This window comes from Dama dama, chromosome 22 (assembly GCF_033118175.1).
Source record: "Dama dama isolate Ldn47 chromosome 22, ASM3311817v1, whole genome shotgun sequence".
Classification (NCBI taxonomy): Eukaryota; Metazoa; Chordata; class Mammalia; order Artiodactyla; family Cervidae; genus Dama; species Dama dama.
In genome coordinates this window covers 30,850,601-30,877,565 of record NC_083702.1, presented here as the reverse complement: position 1 = coordinate 30,877,565, position 26,965 = coordinate 30,850,601, and the positions used below count along the sequence as shown (strand labels likewise).

The 26,965-nt window shown below is 39.0% G+C and overlaps 1 protein-coding gene across 1 annotated transcript in view; it reads left to right on the top strand.

Moving 5' to 3' along the window:
- The window catches only part of GYS2 (glycogen synthase 2), a 60,837-nt gene that overhangs the window by 9,927 nt on the left and 23,945 nt on the right, over positions 1–26,965 (top strand). The window contains exons 2-9 of the mRNA XM_061125114.1: positions 1,895–2,076; positions 7,199–7,390; positions 10,049–10,231; positions 11,998–12,142; positions 20,324–20,441; positions 20,627–20,747; positions 24,142–24,248; positions 25,416–25,475. Coding sequence (XP_060981097.1) covers positions 1,895–2,076; positions 7,199–7,390; positions 10,049–10,231; positions 11,998–12,142; positions 20,324–20,441; positions 20,627–20,747; positions 24,142–24,248; positions 25,416–25,475 — 1,108 coding nt within the window. The remainder of the gene's footprint in view (positions 1–1,894; positions 2,077–7,198; positions 7,391–10,048; positions 10,232–11,997; positions 12,143–20,323; positions 20,442–20,626; positions 20,748–24,141; positions 24,249–25,415; positions 25,476–26,965) is intronic.

Sequence of the window (26,965 nt, the reverse complement as noted above, 5' to 3'; positions counted from 1 at the left end):
AGGTGATTGCTCTGAGCTGGCATAAGAATTATCCTGTGCAGTTTACTAAGGGTCTTCTTCCCCTTGACCTTCTCCATCCCTCCTACCTGTTTACTGAACTCTTCCTTTTGAATGCCTATGACTCTGCTGGTACTCTCTGCTCCAAATGTAGTGCCTTGGCTCTAACTGTTCCCTCCGCCTAAAAAATTCTTCCTCATGAATCAACTTGCTTGATTTCCTTACTCTTTTAAGTACTTACTTTAAATATCACCTTTTCAATGAGGCATAATTTTTAATACTGCTGCTTCAACCTGTCCTTTCTCCCCAGGTGAGGTATTGGGTTGGCCAAAAAGAGGTTTTGCACTGAGGTTTTTCTGTAACATCTTAGGGACAAATCTGAATGAACTTTTTGGCCAACTCAGTACTATTGTATCCCCGTTGAACAGGTGAGCTAATTAAGCCTCAGCAGGTTAAATGAGTTAACTAGTTCAATTTAAGCTAGTTACAATTTTTTACCTTTATAATTCTTTAATAAATATCCTTATGCCCGCATATTAAGTCGCTTTATCCATGTCTGACTCTGTGTGACCCTATGGACTGTAGCTCGCCAGGCTCCTCTGTCCATGGAATTATCCAGGCAAGAATACTGGAGTGGGTTGCCATTCCCTCCTCCAGGGAATCTTCCTGACCCAGGGATCGAACCTGGGTATCCTGTATTGACAGGTGGATTCTATATCATCTGAGCCACCTAGGAAACCCAAATATCCTTAAACGCATATCTTATTTTCCCCTCAGGATAATTTTCCATATGTAGACATGCTGGCTATAACAGTAGGCATATTTTCCGAAAGTATACTATATTTTGGCTTTGTGTTTTAATTGTAGTGGCAGCAAAGGCAGAGAGCTAAAATGAAGTTCTATATGAAAACTTGGATTTATGTCATGTAAGTTGGACCAAGCATCCCCCTTTAAGATCTGTTAGGTTTTCCCCCTTGTCAAAAGGTACTTGCTTGGTCCCTAAAAGAGAAGTGGCTCTTTATCCTGGGAGAAAGTAAAAAAAAAAGTGAAAGTGTTAGTCACTCAGTCATGTCCAACTCTTTGCAACTATGAACTTTTAGCCCGCCAGGCTCCTTGGTTTATGGAATTCTCCAGGCAAGAATACTGGAATGGGTTGCCATTCCCTTCTCCAGGGGATCTTCCCGACCTAGGGATCGAACCCAGGTCTCCTGCATTGCAAACAGACTCTTTACCATCTGAGCCACCCAGTTTGCTCATAATTTGAGCAGTAGCTGATACTTGGTCTTCTCTTATGCCCTTGGGCCACTGAAGGAGAAGAGGTGAAAGGTGATTACTGCTGCTAAGGGCACGTGCCATGACAATAGCTGTTTGTCCACCTTTGACATGTCCATGTAGATAGAGCTTTAAGCCAGGTACTGCTTTATCTCAGTTGTCTCTTCAGGTTTCATTGAAATATTTGTGATTTGCTGCTGCCAATCTGCTGCTCTCTGACAAAGTACCCAGCATGGAATCGAAACAAATACTAACTTTTTGATAGTATTCTTTAAAAACTTTCTTTTCCAAAGCTAAATAAATCCTTGTGCTTGATTTCAGGAGCTAACTTAAAAATGAGGACTAAAACAATATTGTAGATCAACTATACTTCAAAAAAAAGTTGGCTTGAACTTTCCTGATGGTTCAGTGATTGAGACTCTACCTTTCCAATGCAGGGATGCAGAGGGCATGGGTTCAATCCCTGGTCAAGGAAATAAGATCCCACATGCTGCATGGCACAGCAAAAAAAAAAAAAAAAAAATGACTTAAGCAATATAGAAAAATTGAAGACTTATTTCCATCCCTTCATCACTTAACATGAGCTACTAACGTGAATGATAATAGGACCTTTTCTTTTTAACAGTTGGTGGCATCTATACTGTGATTCAGACAAAGGCCAAAACTACAGCAGATGAATGGGGAGACAACTATTTTCTGATTGGTCCATATTTTGAGCATAATATGAAGACTCAGGTGGAACAGTGTGAACCTGTGAATGATGCCGTTAGAAGAGCCATGGACACGATGAACAAACACGGCTGCCAGGTAAAAGACACCGTCTGATGCTTCATTCAGCAAGTCTCAGTAAACTGTTGTGGAATCACACCACACTTTACATGAACTCATGAGAAAAGACCACTCATCTTCTTAGACCAAAGAAGTTGGTTTATGAGAAAGATGATGAACTTGATTTTAGATAGGTTACATTTGAGACACCTTATGAAAACCTAGTAGTATAGTAGGTTTGGGACTCAGCAGAGGGTATAGAATAGAGATGCTTGGGGGAAAGTCAGTTGTGTCTAAATTGTAATTGACATTATGGATGTTTATAACATTATTCAGTGGAAGATTATAGACTAAGAGGCAACATTTTGAGCCAAACCTTGGGCGATGTCAGTGTGTTAGAACATCCACATGAAAAGAAGTCAGGGACTGCAAAAGTAGAAGTTCAGCTAATGATTAGAACCAGAAGGGCGTTGTAGTTGTGACAGTGTTAAGGTTCTTGAAATGGGAAGGTTATTCTGGATTATCTGGGTAGGTCCAATGTAATCATAAGTATCCTGATATTAGTAAGAGGGGAGCAGTAGAACTAGAATCAGAGAGGAGATATGACAACGCAAGCAAAAATTGAAGTGATGAGAGCTTTGAGGTGGAGGAAGGGGCCACACGCCAAGGAATGCACATGGCCTCTGGAAACTGGGCAAGGCTAGAAGACAGATACTCCCCAAGAGACTGCTGATGAAATGCACCTCTGCCAACATGTCAGTTTTAACTCATAAGACCCATTTCGGGGGGCTAACCCCCAAATCTGTAAGACAATAAATTGTGCCATTTTAAGCTACTAAGTTTGCAGTTGTTTTTGCCATCTCAATAGGAATAGAGATACCAAGGTAAGGAAGGAGAGAGTTTCAAGTATAAAGGAGGGACTGGATCAACCAAGGATTGAACCCAGGCCAGTTGGGTTGAGCAATACTCAGGTCATTTGTGGTCATCTTGCTAATGACAACTTCAGAGGAGAAAGTGGGGTTAAAGCAGATTGCAGTAGCTTGAGAAATGAATAAGTAGTGAGATAAAGGATACAGAAATGTGACTGTGAGGCTTTTCTATGAAGAGGAAGGATAAAAGTTATTTCAAGTGATATGGCTTTGAGAATTCATGTTTTCTTAAATATGAGTGAGCATATTTATATTCCAAAAAGAAACATCCAGAGGATAGAGAGAAACTTAAAGCTTAGAAGGAACAGATGATGAAAGAGAGTAAGGTCACTGGGAACAGGAGAAGAAATGAGATCCAAAACCCTACTGAAAGGATTGTTCTTCACTCCTTTTGCTCAAACTGGAAATACAGGATAAATGCAAACAGAAATGAGTTACTGAGGAATTCAAGATCATCTCACTCTGTGTTTTCAATGATCTTAAGTGCTCAAGATAAACTTCTGAGAGCTAGAAGACAAGTATTAATATAAGAGTGTAAAGAAAGAAATTTTGGAAAAGTGTTAAAGGAATAGGGAAAAGAATTTCCGGACATCGTTAAAGTATGCGTGTGTGTGTTAGTCGATCAGTCATGTCCGACTCTTAGTGATCTCATGGACTGTAGCCAACCAGGCTCCTCTGTCCATGGAATCTTCCAGGCAAGAATACTGGAATGGGTTGCCATTTCCTTCTCCAGCGGATCTTTCTGACCCAGGGATTGGACCCAGGTCTCCTGCATTGTAGGCAGATTCTTTACCAATTGAGCCACTAGGGAAGCCCCTGCTTAAGGTATAGTCATGACTTTTTAATGGCACAAATATACACAACTGTGGCTTTCTCCAGCAGTCTCCTACATAGGAATGAGTTCTGTTCTGAGAGCACATTCTCAAGTTCAATTGTCTGTTCACCAAAGTTAGCCCAGGTACCCACCTAACACAATCGGCTATATAGCACTGTCCTGTAATAGGTTTATAATACTTTTCAAACAAACAATATATAAAAAATGGACACAAAAAGTAAAACATTTTTAATCTTACAGTACAGTGCCTTGAAAAGTGTGGTCCCACAGCTAGCATTCAAGGGCTGGCATCAGGTAAACAGACGAGAAGATTTACTGACTGGAGGAGGGAGGTGGGAGATGGTAGAGATGGAGGATCGTCAGCAATAGGAGATGGAAGGTGAGTTGCAGTTTCATGCACGCCTGATGTTGATGGCACAGGGTCTGGGGCCTGAAATAAAGCACTATACTACTGTACTCTACACAGTACTATACAGTAAAGTACACAAAAGCAAAACCATTTTTAGAGGATGCACACGTGTGACCATATATGCCACACATGTGAACTAACTTATGTGATGGGACATGTGAACGCACGTTTGCATCTTTGAAAGTTCGCAACTTGAAGGTTCATATGTAGAGGGGATTTACTGCAGTCAGCAGCCTGACTGAAAGTGTTAGAAGTTAAATAGTTGGAGATTCAGTGTCGTTAATTTCAGCATGTGTGCAACGAGGCAAGGTGGCCTAAGTCTTGAAGGTAACCGTGCAATTGACTGAATTAATGGTTGAGTTGCTGGATAGTTGGATCTGAAATGGACAGGAACAGAAGCAATGAAAGGAAAAAAAATGGTGATGATGTAGGACAAGAAGGAGGGTTCTAGAAACTGGAGATGCTGAAGAGGAAAATGAAAGAATACATACACTGGGAAAAACACAGTGAGAGAAGTATGGAAGTTGTGGTTGAGGGATACAGTGCTAAGGTTAAACATTTCAGAGGAGTAACAATTCGGCTATTGACAAGGTGAAGATTGCAGCCTTGAGCTTGGGGGGCTAACATGCGGTGGATGTGAAGTTCTTTAAAGTCAGTACGGTCAAATAGCTATGAGGTAAGTGTGTAGGATACAATCTTGGATTTTAAAATTTCCCAGAATAAGGTAGAAAAGTACCCAGGAGATTCATAGAACAGGGAAAGGTAACATGTTTGGATAATGTAAATTTCAGAGATGTCTTTATATACAAAGAAAGAATAAGGTTTTAAAAGTTTCAGTGTGATGTAAAAAAATCTGCACTTTCCTTCGCTTTCACCTGAGGAATTTTCTAAGAGTTTTCTAAGGAATTTTCTAAGTTTCTAAGAGTGGAAAAAAGAGTTTTCATTAAAATGTTGATAGGAGTGGTGGTGTCTAGGAGGTTTAGAGTGTAGAACATTTAGTTTAAAAGGTAAGTTGAAGTCCCAGAGGGTACTTTGGAAGCATATCACAGTGAGAATGGTGTGGAGAATTAGGAGAATAGGGAAGGTTGCATGTTATAATGTTGGGATGAAATGAGTGAGATGTTAGAAGGGGTTCACACTTGAAAGTGTGAAAGTGAAAGTCGCTCAGTCATGTCTGACTCTTTGCAACCCCATGGACTATACAGTCCATGGAATTCTCCAGGCCAGAATACTGCGGTGGGTAGCCTTTCCCTTCTCCAGGGGATCTTCCTAACCCAGGGATCAAACCCAGGTCTCCCACATTGCAGGCAGATTCTTTACCAGCTGAACCACAAGGGAAGTCCAAGAATACTGGAGTGGGTAGCCTATTCCTTCTGCAGAGGATCTTCCCAACCCAGCAATCGAACTGGGGTCTCCTGCACTGCAGGCAGATTCTTTACCAACTGAGCTATAAGGGAAGCCCCTCACATTTGAAGCTCTTGTGAAAGAAGAGGGAGATGAAAGTCATGATGAAACTGACTGCTCTCAAGATTCCAAGCAGATCTCTGATGTAAAGATGTTTCCTGTCATGAGCAAGAATACACTGGAAGTCAAGACAAGCTAGCTTACATTTTCTGTAGTTTCAACACTTCACTGTGCTCTTAGCTCACTGCATCATATGCCACGTATCAGGCAACCAGTAGCTATTTGTTAAATGAATGTATAAATCAATGAATGTCCCAAAAGAATCTATTGAAAGGTTGTTTGGAGCTCAGGAAAACTAAATCTGAAAAGGAAATTATGCCATGATAAATACTGAATTGCAGTGGGTGCAACTGACAAGTAATGAGGACTTTTCAATGTTTACCAAGGCATGGATGGGAGAAAGAAATCACCATGAATTCCTGAGTCCCAAGCAAGGGAATGGTGATCAAATGGGTTTTCATGCTCTGGAAAATTCAGCCTTGGGAGGAGTCATAAGGTCAATGTTAGCAATGTAGACAAATTCAGTTTACTAGAGAGGACTAGATACCCAATGAGAGAGGCTCTTCGCTTCTGCCAACTTCAAAAAGGGTTTGAAGTCACTTATGGAATTGCCTTGCACATAATAGGAAAAGAAACATAAAATAAAAAACATGAGTAAATTACTATAGAAAAGTGGATACCAAAAGGGAAGTTAAAATTTAGATATACAAATGACTATATAGTTACAACTGGAAAAAATCTGAAATAGCTACTGCATTAAAACTTGCAAAAAGTAAAATATTTTGGAATAAAATAATCAATTTGAAGAATATAATAGAATTAGACTGCTATCTTAAAGAGAAAATGTGTCTTGCCTGTGTGCGTGAAGTCACTTCAGTCGTGTTCAGCAGTGCAACTGTATGCACCATAGCCCTTAGGCTCCTCTGTCCATGGGATTCTCCAGTTAAGAATACTCGAGTGGGTTGACATGCCCTCCTCCAAGGGATCTTCCTGATCCTGTGTTTTATATCTCCTGCATTGGCAGGTAGGTATTCTACCACTAGCACCACCTGGGAAGACCCCAAAATATGTCTTGGTCAATATATTTAGTTAAGACTTCTTGCAGCAACCATATTGGGAAGAACTTATTGTCACTTTTTTTTTTTTTTTTTTGGATAGGAGGAATAAGAGAAATCATATACCTTTGTCTAGAGAAACAACCTAAAACCATGAACTCAAGGTCATGGGAAGGTAATGATAGACAGAAGAATAAAGATCACATGATCTACATACTTCATTTTTGAATGACTAAATTTAATGAAAAGCAAGAACTTGGAGATTCTAGATGAATGGGTGCTGGCTCATTTCCTCTTCAGGCTCAAACATGAGATGCTCCGTGTTATCACTATTGTTTCCTATATGGCTTGTGTAATCTCTGGAGTTCTAAATACAGTTTCTATCAAGCACAGCTTCTAAGTACAAGTAGATTTTCCTCCCCTGCATTGCCTAGTGTTACTCCATGGCCATGTGTCCTTTCTATGGCAGGTGCGCTTTGGAAGATGGCTGATAGAAGGGAGTCCTTACGTGGTTCTCTTTGACATTGGCTATTCGGCTTGGAACCTGGACAAGTGGAAAGGAGACCTCTGGGAAGCATGCAACGTTGGCATTCCTTATCACGACCAGGAAGCCAATGATATGCTGATCTTTGGGTCATTAACTGCCTGGTTCTTGAAAGAGGTACTGTTTACTGTAGAGTCCCATGAGAGAGGAGAAGCATATTGTAGTACCCAGCAATGATCCTCTGGTTTTTAAGCTAGTTTTGAGATGGTACCGTTATCAATTGTTTTATTGACATATCAAAGGAATCTGAGAAAATGCCTTCTTGTAACTAAATGGGGATTCTCCAAGCAAGAATACTGGAGTGGGTTGCCATGCCTTCCTCCAGGGGATCTTCCCAACCCAGGGATCAAACCCAGGTCCCACACATTGCAGGCAGATTCTTTACAGTCTGAGTCACCAGTGAAGCCCTGTAACTGAATACCAGTCTTTGAAACATGGTGATAATCATGCTTATTAATATTTACCTCATATCAGGTTTAACTAGAACAATGTGGGTAAAACACCCAATTATATTTCCTGCTACATAAGTAATATTCAATATATATGCAAGAAAAAATATTCTACATCATGGACTATGTACATGCGTTCCAGCATCAGGGGAGTAGAAAATGGCTTGAAATATTTGGTTTTGTTCATTCTTGAGTGCTTGTGTGACTGCAGTGGCTCTTAGATCTTTTAATCATTTACTAAAGGGTGAAGTGATCTCAGCAGTTGCTAAGAAGTCCACAGCAGTGAAATATTCTGTAGATTTAAAAAAACAATAAGAGCCTTGGAAATCAGTCTTTGTTAAATGAGCCATGTCTGTACTCAATTCCTGAAAGCATGGCAGTAGGATTTCTTCACATTCCTTGCATTACCTCAAGATGATTATCTTTTGCTTAAAAATAAAAAAATTAAGAGCATCTCTGGCAAAGTGGGACTGTGTTCTTAGAACAAATCACAGAGTTGTATATTGGCTGTGTGTCCTCTTTACCAGTATAACTTCTTTCTGATGAAGCCAACAGTCGTAAAGGGTGTGTAGGTTATTACAAGATATAAAATATAGTTTGTGAATCTTTACTGCTTATCTATTTTATATATAGTACTGTGTATCTCTTAATCGCATACTCCTAATGTATCCCTACCCACCACTGTTTATCTTCTGGTAACTCTAAGTTTGTTTCTATGTGAGTATGTTTCCATTTTGTAAACAAATTCATTTGTGTATTATATTTAAATTTCCCTTATAAATGATATCTCTGTCTGACTTACTTCACTTAGTATGATAATCTCTACTGCACCTATGTTGTTGCAAGTGACAGTATTTCATTTTTTTATGACTTAGTAATCAGTTCAGTTCAGTTCAGTTCAGTTGCTCAGTCATGTCCGACTCTTTGAGACCCCATGAATCGCAGCACGCCAGGCCTCCCTGTCTATCACCAACTCCCAGAGTTTACTCAAACTCATGCCCATCGAGTCGGTGATGCCATCCAACCATCTCATCCTCTGTCGCCCCCTTCTCCTCCTGCCCCCAATCCCTCCCAGCATCAGGGTCTTTTCCAATGAGTCAACTCTTCGCATGAGGTGGCCAAAGTACTGGAGTTTCAGCTTCAGCACCAGTCCTTCCAATGAACACCCAGGACTGATCTCCTTTAGGATGGATGGGTTGGATCTCCTTGCAGTCCAAGAGACTCTCAAGAGTCTTCTCCAACACCATAGTTCAAAAGCATCAATTTTTCGGCACTCAGCTTTCTTCACAGTCCAACTCTTACATCCATACATGACCACTGGAAAAACCATAGCCTTGACCAGACGGACCTTTGTTGGCAAAGTAATGTCTCTGCTTTTTAATATGCTGTCTAGGTTGGTCATACCTTTCCTTCCAAGGAGTAGTCCATTGTATATGTATGCCATGTCTTTATCCATTCATTGGCTGATGGACATTTAGGTTGCTTCCAGGTCTTGGGTATTGTAAATAGTGCTGCTCTGAACACTGGGGTGGGTGTATCCTTCCAAATTAGAGTTTTCGTCTTTTCCAGTCATATGCCCAGGAGCGGGATTGCTGGATTGTTTGATAGCTCTATTTTTAGTGAAACAAAGTAACTTTAAGGCTAGAAATTGGTGCCTTGCCTAGTGTTAGAGTTAGACCTGGAATTAGATCTGGGTCGTCAGTGTGTTACTAAATTTCTAAGCAAGTTATTAATCTCTTTTTCCCTCAGTCTCATAATCTTAACATAATAATATATAAAATAAGATATATTAAAAATAATGTTAATAATATAAAATAATATTATCATAATATAAAATAATGATGTATATAATAATATATCAGCTAAAATGTTTTTGGCTCTAAATAGCAGAAAATCGAAATAAGACTGATTTAAAACATGAAGTCATTACTTTTAATTTAAAAAAGAAGATTGTAAGTGGCTTGTCCCAATTGATTCAGCTGCTCAGTGAAACTTCAAAAATTTTATTGCTATTAATCATTCATTCATTCAATGAATATTTATTGAGCACCTACTGTACATTTATTCTGGGAGTTCCCTCTGTGAATGCAAAAATAAATCTGATCCATATTGAAAAAGAGGATTAAGCCATAAACATATATGGGCTTTATGAACAGGAAGCTAAATTCTAGAAAGCCTTTATAGTTGCTAAATCTGCATGGTTTATATTTAGATTCTTTTTAATTGTGCTAAAATTTACAAGCATAACAACTTTCCTTATGCTGTGGACCATGAGCAAGATCAAACTTCATCCTCAACTTTTCTACAAGTTTCTTTTCTGACCTAGGTGACAGACCATGCTGATGGGAGACACGTCATTGTCCATTTCCATGAATGGCAGGCTGGGATTGGACTGATCCTTTCTCGAGCTCGGAAACTGCCCATTGCTACAGTCTTTACCACCCACGCCACACTGCTTGGGCGGTATCTCTGTGCAGCTAACATCGATTTCTACAACCAGCTTGATAAGGTAATTAGCTCTTCCACCCTCGCCGCCTTTCTTTCCAACCCTTGAAGCTGAAGGATGGGAAGTATTGATCTTCACCTTTCATCTGTCATCCAGATGGCAGAAATGCCCTTTTAACCAATCAATATTTGTGACGCAGCCTCCCCTGAGGGGACTGAGAGCTCATATAAAGTTTAACTTTGTTCAGAGTGCAGCCAAGTGTAGCCAGGACAGGCCAAATGCCTGTCCACTTTCAAGTAACAGACCCAAAATCCAAAGAGGCATGGAAGACATCAGCCACTGCGGTCCTGAGGTTGGGCTGCTTGGGAAATGCTTTGAGGACCCGGGATCCTCACACAGCTCTGAGTGGCAGGTACCCCACAGGGATGCTAGGCATCCGCTTGTACTATGAGCCTCACTTCCTCCATCCTCCAAGTGAACGAAGGTCAGATTTCTGCTGTAATTCTGCAGTGAGTTATAGGTGGAGTTTTGTGGGGGTCCAGTTAAGACAGAGTTACCAAAAACAGGAATGTAGATCCTTGGTGATCAAACAGTTGGGTTTGCTTATCTTAGAAGACTGCCCTATTCTGTGACCAAAAATCATTCAGTTTTGACTTCTTTCTTCCAGTTTTCACCAGTTCAGATTAATGTAGCTATGTTTTTCATATTATCCTGTCAATAGTAGTGGTCAAGCAACCAATGTAACATTGTAAAGCAATTACCCTCCAATTAAAATCAAACAAATTTTAAAAATAAATAAGGAAAGAATGTAACAAAATTAAAATAAAAAAACCATGGTCAAGCATTTGAGTCACATACAGTCAGGACTTTTGTAGACTTGGTGTCTATATTGCCAGTCAAATCAATTTAGCATTTTAGGGTTTTGTCTCACTATCAGGAACATTAGGAAGTTGAAAAATTGACCCACCCCCCCAGTTTAAAAAAGCTCTAGGAGTCTATGCAACAGACTGCATACTTTTCTGAGTGTATTTTTGTGCCTATTTGTAATACATGATTAATACTACTCAAATAATGAGAGTAGGAAGTTATACCACCATCTCAGAGGCATTTTGAGTGTAGGAAAGTTCTTTTGAACAAAACTTAACATTTGCAAAATAGTGAATGGTTCTAAGGAGAGCTTGCCTATAAAAAGGTCAATTGAACCTGAAGGTCAAACTGTAAACATAAGATGTATATTCAAAATAAAGTCACCAAGGAATTCAGAAAGGTCAAGAGGTCAGGGAGATTTCCTAATAGTAGACTAATAAGGGCAAACCAGTGATCTGTGATAAGCTCAACCACCGTGTTTCCCAGGCTTTGATGTTTGTGAAAGAGAAAGCATTATAGAGGCATAGCGAATATTTCAAGCACATCAAATATTTCACTTCAAAATACTTAAGAGCATAGTATATAGCAATTAATAAAAACAACTAATAATATTCATCAGGTTTTATTAGTTGTTTTTAAGGAACAAAATAATAATATATAGTTATATATCAATATTATAACTTTATCCTTTCAATAAAAGGTCAGTGTTCATATCAGACTGTCTTCAAATATGATTGCATATCTCCCCAGCTTAAAGTAAAGAGCACTCTTTGTAAGCATAAGTAGCTTTGTGTTTCAGTGATGGGTTTAATAAAAATTTGTCACTTCTTTTTTATGGTCATAAAATTCCATATAGCCGTAAGGAAAAACGGTGTGAGAAATATGTGATTTTGCTTTGCCTATGTAGAAGGACGGGTGTAAGCAAATGTCTATGTGTGTGTGTGTTTGTTTTGTTTTCACAGTTTAACATAGACAAAGAGGCTGGGGAAAGGCAGATTTATCACCGGTATTGCATGGAGCGCGCTTCCGTCCATTGTGCTCATGTTTTCACTACAGTTTCTGAAATTACAGCCATAGAGGCAGAACACATGCTGAAGAGAAAACCTGGTAATTAATTATTATCCCTCAGTTTGTCACTAATCTGTGATAGATTTGTTTTAAACAAAAATGCATGAAATAATTTTAAGAGGAAAACTGCACTATCACTACTCAAATCTTTATACGTATTTGAATTCTCATTTTCAGTAGCTTTGTTGAACACTAAGCTATATCTGGAACATAATAGTAAACGATCTGTGCTTGTTGAATAGTCTATATTTAAAATACCCTAATTCTGAACTGGGTTGTCATAATGACTTCCTGTGTTGAAGCAAGCTGAGTTGACTTTTCTATTTTAAGAAAATGAATGTCAAGAAAATATCAGAAATGTGTGTGTGACTTCCCCAGTCCTACATCTTAGAACATTGCCTCATTGGTCCTGTTTAGTAGAAACCTGTTGTTTTACTTCTCGCAAGATTTTCTTGCAAGTTTTTCAGGGAACTAGCCCCAGACCCGTCCAGAGGTTGCAATGCCAAGCGGTGTGTTCATAAAACATGACCCTGTCACCTGGCCACAGCTGATTGGTCCAGAGGTGGATTCCTGATTTAAGTTGGCCCAATCAGACTGCTTTCATAATGAGTCTAAACAGATGAGTTTGTTTGAATACTCTTGTATAATAGAAGCTTGGAAACTGTAAAGATGCAAAGAAAGATAAACTACAGTGAAGTACAATAAGAAGCAGAAACACTGAGAGAACTCTAGATTCTCCACAGTGATTTAGACCATGGTTTAAATTAATTCCTGCGGCCCAGCTACATCTCTGCCATCAGACACTCCAGGATCCTATTAATAATTCCTCCTTGTAATACTTAAACCAGTGTTAGTAGATTTCTCCTGTGCTGTGCTTAGTCACTCAGTCATGTGTGACTCTTTGTGACCCCATGGACTGTAGCCCACCAGGCTTCTCTGTCCATGGGGATTCTCCAGGCAAGAATACGGCAGCGGGTTGACATGCCCTCTTCCAGGGGATCTTCCCAACCCAGGAATCGAACCAGGATCTCCTGCATTGCAGGCGGTTTCTTCACCAGCTGAGCTGCCAGGGAAGCCTAGATTTCTCTTACTTGCAACAAAACAGTCCTGATTAATACATCTTTCCTTGCTTAATTCCTGTGGTCTTAACTCTAGTTAATTAGTCTTTCTTTTGTATACCAGTTTAACATCTAGAGAAAGCATTACAAAGTTCTACATAATTAAAAACGAAGCAAGTAATTTGAACAGTGGCAGCCGAAAGATCCTGTGCTATTCTTTTTTCTTTCCAAAGGTGCTCTTGAGTCCACTTTGCTCCTCACACTCGTGTCTCTTGCAGGAGTTTGCTTCATCAATATGCTCACTTGTTTCTTGGATCTTACTTTTTTTTTTCCTGTCATCAGTATCCTTTTCTGTGCTTACAGAAATGCTTTGTTTTTTCCTATTGTGAAATAAAAATTTCTCTTAAAACCACTACTCTCTTAGATGTCATAGATACATAATTTCATCCTTTCTCCTGCTATCGAGTATTTTACAAAAATAATCCATAGTTTTTCCACTTAGAGCCTCTTCAACTTTAACTTCCAACCTCCAACACTTGATCTAAAATTGCTTTTTCAAAACTCACCAGGTTCACAATTCTGTAATTTTTTTATGTTCCTTGACATTCTTTAGCAATTAAAGGTGGCAGATACCTCTATCATTCCTTATTTTCATGACATTACACATTCTGAGGTTTCTCAAATATTCTTTTCTAGTGTCTCAATAGTTTCTCTACTAACTTCTGTCTTTTAAAAGCAGACATTCTCCATCATCAGGTTCTGGACCCCGCTTTCTCTTTATACTGTTTTCTTAACTCCTTATTTTCTTAGGGGATTTGTTGTAGGTAGTGGTGAAAACTGTGGACTTATTGCCAAACTGTCTGAATTCAGTAGCAAGAATGACTTTGTGTTGAATATATGTTATTAGCTGTAGACACTGTGGATATTGCTTACGTCCTCTTTGCCCAGATTGTATAATGAGGATGATATCATCTCTTATGTAGAATTGTCTCAATGATTAAAGGAGCTACTACATGGGAAGGACTCAGATACACACCTGGCCCATTGTAAGAGTTCAGAAAGTGACAATTATTATTTTGTGTGGATTAGGCTTTTCATAAATTCTCATCTCTGTTTCTGCTAACTTCACCTTGAGGTTCTACTAGAACTATAAACCCCATAATCTACAACATTTCTGACTAGTCATGGAATCACGTGTTGGTCCTGATTGAAATTGTGAAATCCCTGATGCTTTGTGGCTCAAGAAAATCCACAGACTTTTAGTGAATTATCAAACACAAAATTTTATTGAATGCTTGGTGTGTGCTAGACTCATTCTAGTATTTTATCCACATATATAGTCTCATTTCATCATCACAGTAGTCTAAAGAGATAAGAACTATCATTATCTTTCCTTGCTATGGGTGAGGAACCCAAGGGACAGAGAGGTCAAGTGACTATTCCAAAGCCAACAGCTTGTGAGGGCTGCCATCTGGATGCTGCTCAGCTGGACCTGTTATTTCTCTTATTAATTTATTCTATTGAAGTATAGTTCATTTACAATGCTGGGTTAATTTCCATTGTTTAGCAAAGTGATTCAGTTATACATATATACATTCTTTTTCATATTCAGTTCCATTATGGTTTATCACAGAATATTGAATATAGCTCTCTGTGCTATATAGTAGGACCTTGTTGTTTCAACAATGCTATTTTAGATACCCAAGGAATCATAACTCATCTTTGGCTCAGAATTTCTGAGCAATTAGACTTTCCAGCTGTATGGAGATTCTCAAATTGCAAGTATGAAGCAACATTTCAATAATGTCATATGCAAATTAATCATGAGTCAACCAATTAATTATTAAACCCTGCTTCAAGCAATATGAATGAGTAACTGGCTGAAAACACATGTCTACTTTCTTTTTTTTTTTTTTATTTTTTTTTTTAATTTTTTTTTTTTCTTTTTTTTCTTTTTTAATTTTTTATTATTATTATTTTTTTTTCCCAGTGGGTTTTGTCATACATTGATATGAATCAGCCATGGATTTACATGTATTCCCAATCCCGATCCCCCCTCCCACCTCCCTCTCCACCCGATTCCTCTGGGTCTTCCCAGTGCACCAGGCCCGAGCACTTGTCTCGTGCATCCCACCTGGGCTGGTGATCTGTTTCACCATAGATAGTATACATGCTGTTCTTTTCAAATATCCCACCCTCACATTCTCCCACAAAGTTCAAAAGTCTGTTCTGTGTTTCTGTGTCTCTTTTTCTCTTCTGCATATAGGGTTATCGTTATCACCTTTCTAAATTCCATATACATGTGTCAGTATGCTGTAATGTTCTTTATCTTTCTGGCTTATTTCACTCTGTATAATGGGCTCCAGCTTCATCCATCTCATTAGGACTGGTTCAAATGAATTCTTTTTAATGGCTGAGTAATATTCCATGGTGTATATGTACCACAGCTTCCTTATCCATTCATCTGCTGATGGGCATCTAAGTTGCTTCCATGTCCTGGCTATTATAAACAGTGCTGCGATGAACATTGGGGTGCACGTGTCTCTTTCAGATCTGGTTTCCTCAGTGTGTACTTTCTAACACCATACACAAAAATAAACTCAAAATGGATTAAAGATCTAAATGTAAGACCAGAAACTATAAAACTCCTAGAGGAGAACATAGGCAAAACACTCTCCGACATAAATCAAAGCAAGATCCTCTATGACCCACCTCCCAGAATATTGGAAATAAAAGCAAAACTAAACAAATGGGACCTAATGAAACTTAAAAGCTTTTGCACTACAAAGGAAACTATAAGTAAGGTGAAAAGACAGCCCTCAGATTGGGAGAAAATAATAGCAAATGAAGAAACAGACAAAGGATTAATCTCAAAAATATACAAGCAACTCCTGCAGCTCAATTCCAGAAAAATAAATGACCCAATCAAAAAATGGGCCAAAGAACTAAACAGACATTTCTCCAAAGAAGACATACAGATGGCTAACAAACACATGAAAAGATGCTCAACATCACTCATTATTAGAGAAATGCAAATCAAAACCACAATGAGGTACCATTACACGCCAGTCAGGATGGCTGCTATCCAAAAGTCTACAAGCAATAAATGCTGGAGAGGGTGTGGAGAAAAGGGAACCCTCTTACACTGTTGGTGGGAATGCAAACTAGTACAGCCGCTATGGAAAACAGTGTGGAGATTTCTTAAAAAACTGGACATAGAACTGCCATATGACCCAGCAATCCCACTTCTGCACATGTCTACTTTCATAAAGCTTACATTCTAAGAGGAGTAAGTAGGCAGTAAATCAGATATTCAAATAAACATATGATATGTTTGGGGTAGGGCTTCCCTGATAGTTCAGTTGGTAAAGAATTTGCATTCAATGCAGGAGACCCCGGTTCAATTCCTAGGTCAGGAAGATCTGATAGAGAATGGATAGGCTACCCACTCCAGTATTCATGGGCTACCTTTGTGGCTCAGCTGGTAAAGAATTTGCCTGCAGTGTGGGAGACCTGGGTTTGATCCCTGGGTTGGGAATATCCCCTGGAGAAAGGAAAGGCTGCCCACTCCAATATTCTGGCCTACAGAATTCCATGGACTATACCCATGGGGTCACAGAGTTGGACATGACTTTCACTTTCTTTTTCATGTTTGGGGTAATAAATGCCATGAAGAAAAGTAAAGCAGGTAAGGAAGTGGAGGTGATGGGCATATTTTGCTTTTGTATTTTTTTCCTTTATATAGGGTTTCAGAGAAGTTCTTTTTGATAACTGGAATTTGAGGGAACACCAGATGAGACTCAAAGATTCATCTATATGGGGATGCCTTTGCATCCAAGAGGGAGAAAAAGAAATAGGAAATAATGAGTCCCTGATATCTCATTTGGGGCTTCCCAGGTGGCACTAGTGGTAAAGAATCTGCCTGCCAATACAGGAGACACAGGAGACAAAGGTTTTATCTCTGGGTTGGGACAATCCTCGGGAGAAGGACATGGCAGCCCACTCCAGGGTAATTGCCTCAGAAATCCCATGGACAGAGGAGCCTGATGGGCTGCAGCTCATGGGACTGCAAAGAATTGGACACGACTGAGTGACTGGGCACTCATAGTCACAGCTCACTTTGATAGAAAATAATAATACCTACCTCAGAGGTTATTTAAAAAATTAAATGTTAAAATTTCTGTGAATGCATAGCACCATTGTTGACACATGAGTAAAACCAATTTTAAGTGGTTTTAAAAAAAGTTACTTTCTTAGACTATTACAATTCTGTGAGTTCCATGCTTAAGCTGCTTGCAATCTAAAATGTTCCCTGCTCCAAAAGCCAAGCAAGAGATTTTATTTCATCTTTAATATATATTTTAAAATATTTATTATATATCAATATATGCATGAGTGCTCAGTAGCTGTCATGTCTGAGTCTTTGTGACCCCATAGACTATAGCGTGCCAGGCTCCTCTGTCCATGGAATTCTCTAGGCAAGAATACTGGAGTGGGTAGCCATTCCTTTCTCAAGGGGATCTTCCCGACCCAGGGACTGAACCCAGGTTTCCTGCATTTCAGGCAGATTCTTTACCATCTGTGCCATTATGGAAGCCCACGAAGATAGGCAAATCTCTACCAATAATAAAACATTTCTCTCTTTTTCTCTTTTTCCTGGAGTGTTAGATACCACAGCAATGAATATTCATCAACGATAGTAGTGAAAGTGAAAGTTGCTCAGTCGTGTCTGTCTTTTTGTGACCCCGTAGTCTGGGGCCTGCCTGGCTCCTCTGTCCATGGGATTCTCCAGGCAAGAATACTGGAGTGGGCAGCTGTTTCCTTCTCTTGGGGATCTTCCCAACCCAGGGATCGAAACCAGGTCTCCTGCATTGTAGGGGAATTCTTTACCATCTGAGCCACCGGGAAGACCAGGAATACTGGAGTGGGTAGACTCCAGGAGATCTTCCCGACCCAGGAATTGAACCGGGGTCTCCTTTGTAGCAGGTGGATTCTTTACCAGCTGAGCTACCAGGGATAAAACTTATAGAAAGAGATATATTGTAGGAGGGGGTTGTCTGCTATCCTGATCACGCTACATGGTTCATCTAGGGATTATTTGCATGAGGGCTTTTATTGGAAACTTTGGTAACCTAAAATTAACTTTGCTGTGGCAAGATATGGAAATGAATGTAGCAAATGCCTGAATAATTAGTAAAAAAAAAAAAAAAAAAATCATAAAAACAGAAGTTCTTTTTTAATTTTTCACAAGAAATGACCAAGAAGCCTGGATTGATTTTTATGGAGCCATTTCAAGGGAATAGCCTGTTTACTATATAAAATATCCTTCAAAATGATTACATTCTTATCATTATAGCTCAGATCTCCTTTGAAAAATCTGTATTGCAATGTGCTAATTTTTTATTTCTATTGTTTTTTACTGCTTCTAAATAAAATAATCCATGAATTCAACTCAGTAGGTGATTTCCATCATGTATTCTGAGCAGTCTTTATCTTTCTTGACAAAGACCAATATTCTGAAAAATCAAAATCGTCTCCCTACTCAAGCAACAAAATCTTCTAGGCAGAAAGAATCAGTTATGTGTTGGAATAAAGGGCTACTTTTCCAATGTTCCTTATGGACAGAACACTCTTCACACATTTGACTAAAATAAAATGACAAGAGGTAGTTTAACATGGATGGACTTAGAGGCTGTCATATGGAGTGAAGTAAGTCAGAAAGAGAAAAACAAATACCATAGATTAACACACCTATGTGAAGTCTAAACAAATTGGTATAGATAATTTTATTTACGAAAGAGAAATAGAGACCCAGACATAGAGAAAAAAACATATGGATACCAAGGGGGAAAGGGGAGGATGGGATGAATTGGGAGATTGGGATTGACATATTTATGTGACTATTTATAAAATAGATGGACTTCCCAGGTAGCCCTAGTGGTAAAGAACCCACTGGTCAGTGCAGGAAACATTAGAGACCTGGGTTTGATCTCTGGGCTAGGAAGATCCCTTGGAGGAGGGCATGGCAACCCACTCCAGTATTCGTGCCTGGAGAATCCCACGGACAGAAGAGCCTTATGGGCTAGTCCACTGGGTAGCAAAGAGCTGGACAGGACTGAAGTGATTTAGCATGCATGCACGTATACAATAGATAACTAATGGGAACCTACTGTATATCACATGGACTCTACTCAGTGCTGTGTGGTGATCTAAATGGGAAAGAAATCCAAAAAACAGGTGATATAGATACACATACAGCTGATTCACTTTGCTGTACAGTAGAAACTAACATTAACACTGTAAAGGCACTTTACTCCAATAAAAATTAAAACAAAAACAGAGGTAGTTTAGCACGTAGCACAGTTAAAGATAAAACAGGTGGGGACAGACAGCATGGACTCTATTCATGTGTTCTGGGACAGATTCTATAACTACTCTGCGTCTCAGTTTCTGCCTCTGAAATACCACCTCACTCCACGGGGTGTTGAAGGGATTAAATGAGTTACACTGCAAGGCGTTTAGAGCAGTACCTAATGCATAGTAAGTGATCAGTAACTGAAAACTCTTAACAATGACTATTTTTGCTATTGGTCTTTTATGTAATACCCATTACTCAATGCTATTTCAGTCAGATCCTCCTGATTATCTATTTCAGTGGTTCATTGTGGATTTTTATAAACTTCCAATTCTATGATAGTCAGAAACTAGAAATGTTAATAGACACCTAACTTGTTGTTTTTGTTCAGTTGCTGAGTAGTGTCCAACTCTTTGTGACCCCATGGACTGCAGCACTTTAGTCCTCCCTGTCCATGACCAGCTCCCAAAGCTTACACAAACTCATGTCCATTGAGTTGGTGATGCCATTCAGCCATCTGATCCTCTGCCTCCTCCTTCTCATCCTGTCTTCAATCTTTCCCAACATCAGGGTCTTTTCCAGTGAGTGGGCTCTTCACATCAGATGGCCAAAGTATTGGAGTTTCAGTTTCAGCATCAGTCCTTCCAATGAATATTCAGGGCTGATTTCCTTTAGGACGGACTGATTTGGTTTCCTTGCTGCCCAAGGGACTCTCAAGAGTCTTCTCTAGCAAAATACTGTTGTTTTTGCAATGCTACCCTCTCTCAAAAGAGATTTTTCCATGAGGATTTTACTTTGCTTTTCCAGATGTAGTTACTCCAAATGGCTTGAATGTTAAGAAATTTTCAGCTGTACATGAGTTTCAAAATCTCCATGCTATGTACAAGGCCAGGATCCAAGAATTTGTTCGAGGTCATTTCTATGGGTATGCTTTTCTTTATTTAAAAAAAAAAAAATTGTCCTGTGACGTTAGGGATCTGGGGTATAGAGAAAAGGGTTGTTAAAGTAAATGTTTATCCTTCCCAGTCCCCTTTGTACTTTCACAGAATTCATGTGTACATTTTGTTGCTGTTGCTTTCTTTCATTAGAAACTGTTTTGTTTTGTTTTAGTCATCTGGACTTTGATCTTGAAAAAACATTGTTCCTCTTCATTGCTGGGAGGTATGAGTTTTCAAACAAAGGAGCTGACATCTTCTTAGAATCCTTATCCAGATTAAATTTCCTGCTGAGGGTAAGAATGCTCTAGAACACTAAACGGTGCTTTTATAGAGGACTGTCTTCTGTGGAAAGTAGAGAACTTCCTGGCTTCTTAAATGGTTTTCAAAAAAAATATATGATTTTGAAGACTTAAAATGTTAGCTTTATTTTTAAAATGCCTTTGGTCTTTCAAGTTCATATTTAAAATGATAAATATGATTGCCACACTCTTTGCTCGTGTATTTGTCTAGAATGTCAGGTATTTTTTAAAGAGAGCTACAAACTTATCATGTTATATTGGGTATATAGCCAATATAATAGTATGGCTTTTTTTTTTTAAGAATCATAGAAGCAAAATTTTTTTGGAAATGCACCCCAAAGAATATTTTATCTTAATTTAAAAATTTTTTAAAATTCTACTGATATATAGTTGATTTACAAAGCTGTGTTAGTTTCAGGTATATGGCCAAGTGATATAGTTATGTGTGCTCAGTCGCTTCAGTCATGTCCAACTCTGTGAGCCTGTGGACTGTAGCCTACCAGGCTCCTCAATCCATGGGATTCTCCAGGCAAGAACACTGGAGTGGGTTGCCATGCCCTTCTCTAGGGATCTTCCCGACCCAGGGATCAAACCCACATCTCTTGTGTCTCCTGCACTGCCAGGCGGGTTCTTTACACCAGTGCCACCTGGGAAGCCCTGATTCAGTGATACATATATGTAAGTGTATATATTCATGTTTTACATTCTCTTCCTTTCTATGTTATATATGTGCCATGTTTTAAGCTGACTGTATAGCATCCTCTTTCCCACCTATCCCCCAAGAGTTTGTAAATGATCGAAAGATACAGAGAAATCAAGCAAACAGAGAGTAAAGAGAACAAAACCTTGCCTTTTTTTAAATTGATAGACTTAATACACTGTGGTGACCTGAATGGTAAGGAAGAGAGAAGATGTATGTGTATATATGGCTAATTCACTTTGCTATACAGTAGAAACTAATGCAACATTGTAAAGCAACTATACTCCAATAAAAATTAATTGTAAAAAATACTCTAATGGGAAATATGGCTTGGTTGCATGGCATTAACAGGCTTCCCAATATTGGACCTTGGTATTAAACTTTGTGGTATTACACATCTGAGCACAGACAGCCCTGGTCATATCCATCCCCTCCAACCAGAAGCCTTCAGAAAAACATGTGCAATGTGACTGACAGCCAAGCAGTTGCCCTTGTAGAATGGGGCAGACACACACAAACTCTATTCCTCTCCCAGCTCACTAGCCATGCCTCGACTCTGAAATCCGAAAGCCTCAAACCATGCCACTAGGAGAGGCCCCACCACACAGAAACATAGAGGAGTTTCCCACTCCCAATATGGAATGATTTTTTGCTCAATAGGTTAGGTTTGCTCAGAATCTTAAAATAGATTCTGAACTGTTGTTGTGTGTGCATGTTCAATCATGTCTGACTCTTTGTGACCCCATGGACTGTAGCCTGCTGGGCTCCACCAGGCAAGAATACTGGAGTGGTTTACTCTTTCCTTCTCCACAGGAGCTTCCCGACCCAGGGATCAAACTCACGTCTCTTGTGTTTCTTGCATTGGCAGGCGTATTCTTAAAATAGATTCTGAACTAATCCATCAATAAAACCTGTGCCAACAGAAGTACTGCATCATAGATATCAATGAAAGTTATCAGCTTATATTCTTGTCACATCATAGAAAAATATAGAATACATAAGGGAAATAGAAGAGGTCAGTATAGAAGTCTAATTTTACTGAGATGCTGAGATAATCTAAGTTTTCCTGAGCTCTGTGTAACTCTCCCGTTCAGTTTTTATTTCTTGGACATAGATTTATCACTGTCTTAGCCCAGATATTCCTGGATGGCTCAGAGGGTAAAGAATCTGCCTGAAACGCAGGAGAGACAGGAGTTGCAGGTTTGATCCCTGGGTCAGGAAGATCCCCTGGAGAAGGAAATGGCAACCCACTCCAGTATTCTTGCCTGGGAAATCCCATGAACAGAGGAAGCTAGTAGTCTACAGTCCAAAGGGTGGCAAAGAGTCAAACATGACTGACAGACTAAACATATACACTGTACCAAGTATTTTAGGAGATTACTAAAATCACATTAATAAACATCCACGCTTATAAAATAGGATTGAAGATCAGAAAGATTATTCAAGAATAAACAGGAGTAATCTTATTTCACAGTATTTTCTGATATGTATCTATTTAACAAGCTTTATAGATGGACTCACAACTATATAAAAATGTAGCATGTCTAGAGACATTATTAATTTATCCATACATTTATTAAATATTCACTTTATTTTTAGATGTGAAGAAAAAGTGAATTTCTCTTATTCTAGACATCAGAGATAATTATGATCCTTGGAGAAATCAAAATAAGACATTTTCTTTCCCTATAGTACATTTAGTCTTCAATAAAAGCACATTGCCTACTCCTGGGGTGTTTCCTATTTTATGGTTCCTATAGATATTTTGAATAGAATATAAGGTCCCAGAGGGCTGAGACCATAGGTTAGATGATAGTGCCCCACATTGAAGAGTCAGTCATTTCAGAATATAAAAGCATTCATCAGTACACAGTCTTAAGTAAGTTTACACTATCATTCCCACAGCTGTTTGGCATGTCATTTCTTTCTGAGAAACTTCAGGTCAATAGTGTTTTTGGAATAGGAAAAGTAAACAGATTGTGGAGTCAAAAAACACTAGTTTAAAATAACAAAACAAAACACTAGTTTGACTCCCAGGTTTGCCAATAACCTGTGATAGGAGCTCAGAAGAATAATCAAAACTCCTGTGCCTCTCTTTTGAAATCAATGAGGAAAGTGATAGTTAGGCTTGGGTTAAGTTATGTGTTTAAAGCACCCAACACAGTAACTGCTACACCAAAAGTTCTGAGTCCCCATTGTGGTTCCTTTATGGTTGGAAAAAAAACAAAATACAACATCATGAGAATCAAGACATTTAACAGAAAAATGTAATAATCTGTTTGTGCAAATCCATGTAAATTAGCTATAAGACATAAACCCAAGTGAAATCCTCATTAACTTTCCAATCTGGAATTTTAACATTTGTGTTATCTTTTATGTAATTTTTTAACAACAGAAAACCACAGTGATATCAGTAGCAATTGCTATATATTTTAGATGATGGATGCCACCAAATTATTCTGTGTGGATTTTTAATTGTTAATTGTCAGATCTTAGTTGAATGTCATATTTAAATTTTCTGAAGAAGCTTCAAGACAGTGGTGTATAATTTCTTTGTCAGTTATAAATAAGTATTCTTATTCCCTCAAGATGTTTCAAAGCACTCTTTGCCACAGTTTAAGGTCCAGCTGTCACGTGGTTTATTTTATCTTTGATAGTTGACTGTTGTGTTTTCTAACCCCTCATTAGATGCATAAAAGTGACGTCACCGTGGTGGTGTTTTTCATTATGCCTGCCAAGACAAATAATTTCAATGTGGAAACCCTGAAAGGCCAGGCAGTACGCAAACAGCTATGGTAACCTCACATCTTATAAATATTCTCAAGCAATAGGTGTAAAGGGATTTTTTTTAAGTGCATAATTTCTGATCTATTTCTTTGAACTATTTTTTCCCCTTAAGGTTATAATAGCTTACATACTACTTGGTTCTCTTCTCATTGCGTTCCTTTGTTAAATTTTGTCATGTCTATAAAACTGTGTTCATATAAAAATGTTGGAATGAGCTACTATGGAGGGATAAGGCCTTTGTAGAAATCTTTAAAGATGGCTCAGATTTTAAAAAAATTTGTTATGGAAATGTTAAAACATATGCTGAAGTAATGAAATTAGTATCGTGCTCCCCCTCTTCCCCATAGGCCAGACTCAACAATTATAAATGTTGACTTAAAAAATAGTTGCAACCTAAAAATTGAGAGTTATGTTTTATTTGCTGGGAATATTTAGAACTTTGAGCCCGGGAGACAGCATCTCAAGTAACCCTGAGAGAACTGCTCTGAGGAGGCCAGGAGAGGAGCCAGGTTATAAAGAAGTTCTGCAACAAAGGGCAGGTAGTTTGAACATCAAAAGATTATTGCTAATTAAAGAAAATCAGATATCCCCAGTTAAGGAACTTAGTGCGTTTCTCTGTATAAGAAGATGCAGGAGTCTGGACTCACTGAAAACATTCCTCTGATAGAAACGTCACCTATCTGCGGCTAGTTTGTAGTGTTTTTCACATTTTGAGCTCCCTTGGGACTCACAGTAGGTAGTGACTGCAGTCTGATGGCTGCTAGATGGCAGGTATTCTTCTCCTTTCTGAGTTTCCTTAGGGCTCACCATCTCACACCAGGGGCTACAATTGCTGATGACTGTGACATCCTTGTTTACTGATATGGCAAGAATGTTCCATTTCTTATAAACAAATTCCTCATATTATATGCATACCTCCCTACACTCCCTTTCCCTTCCCCCAACCTTCTCCTGATTATCATCAAGCCAAAGAAAGTTACACACCCCGCACTGGTCAGGGTGTTCAGTTGCCTAGAGGTGTTAACTCAGGCCAAATTGGCAAATAAGAAAAGAACAAAAGAGGTGATATAAAAGAGACCTGAAGTTTCAAAGAATGCACTGACAGAACACCGTCATGGAAAGAAAGACTTAAAAGGGTGACATTGTTTGAGTTGTATATCTTTCTGTTCATACAGGGACACTGCACATTCTGTGAAGGAAAAGTTTGGAAAGAAACTGTATGATGCACTATTAAGGTAGGAGCTTGGAACACTAAACCACTCAAACATTTAGGGCTTCACTATTGAGACACGTATTTAGACACTATACTAATTTTGTTCCAAATATAAAAGAATTAATAGCCATTGAAGATTTTCCAAGCCAGGCTTCAACAGTACCTGAACCATGAACTTCCAGATGTTCAAGCTGGATTTAGAAAAGGCAGAGGAAACAGAGATCAAATTGCCAACATCCGGTGGATCATAGAAAAAGCGAGAGAGTTCCAGAAAAAACATCTACTTTTGCTTTATTGACTATGCCAAAGCCTTTGACTGGGTAGGTCACAACAAACTGTGAAAAATTCTTAGAGATGGGAATACCAGATCACCTTACCTGCCTCCTGAGAAATCTGTATGCAGGTCAAGAAGCAACAGTTAAAACTGGACGTGGAACAACAGACTGGTTCCAAATAGGAAAAGGAGTATGTCAAGGCTGTATATCGTCATGCTGCTTATTTAACTTATATGCAGAGTACATCATGTGAAATGCCAGGCTGGAGGAAGCACAAGCTGGAATCAAGATTGTCGGGAGAAGTAGCAATAACCTCAGATACACAGATGACACCACCCTATGGCAGAAAGTGAAGAAGAACTAAAGAGCTTCTTGATGAAAGTGAAAGAGGAGAGTGAAAAAGTTGGCTTAAAGCTCAACATTCAGAAAACTAAGATCATGGCATCCAGTTCCATCACTTCATGGCAAATAGATGGAGAAACAGTGGAAATAGTGGCAGACTTTATTTTTGGGGCTCCAAAATCACTGCAGATGGTGACTGCAGCCATGAAATTAAAAGACGCTTGCTCTTTGGAAGAAAAGTTATGACCAACCTAGACAGCATATTAAAAAGCAGAGACATTATTTTGCCAACAAAGGTTCATCTAGTCAAGGCTATGGTTTTTCCAGTGGTCATATGTGGATGTGAGAGTTGGATTGTAAAGAAAGCTGAGTGCCAAAGAATTGATGCTTTTGAACTGTGGTGTTGGAGAAGACTCTTGAGAGTCCCTTGGACTGCAAGAAGATCCAACCAGTCCATCCTACAGGAGATCAGTCCTGGGTGTTCATTGGAAGGACTGATGCTGAAGCTGAAACTCCAATACTTTGGCCACCTGATGCGAAGAGGTGACTCATTTGAAAAGACCCTGATATTGGGAAAGATTGAAGGCATGAGGAGAAGGGGATGACAGAGGATGAGGTGGTTGGGTGGCATCACTGACGCAATGGACATGAGTTTGAGTAGGCTCTGGGAGTTGGTGATGGACAGGGAAGCCTGATGTGCTGCAGTCCATGGGGTTGCAGAGTCGGACACGACTGAGCGACTGAATGGAACTGAAGATATGTTGCATCATATGAGCAGGCTTTGTTTAATCCTTCATCTGACAAATATTTGTAGACAGGTTGTACAAATGAGAACACAGTTAAATATGTGGGTAAGTTATCTGTGTGTGAACTCAGTCACTCAATCATGTCTGAC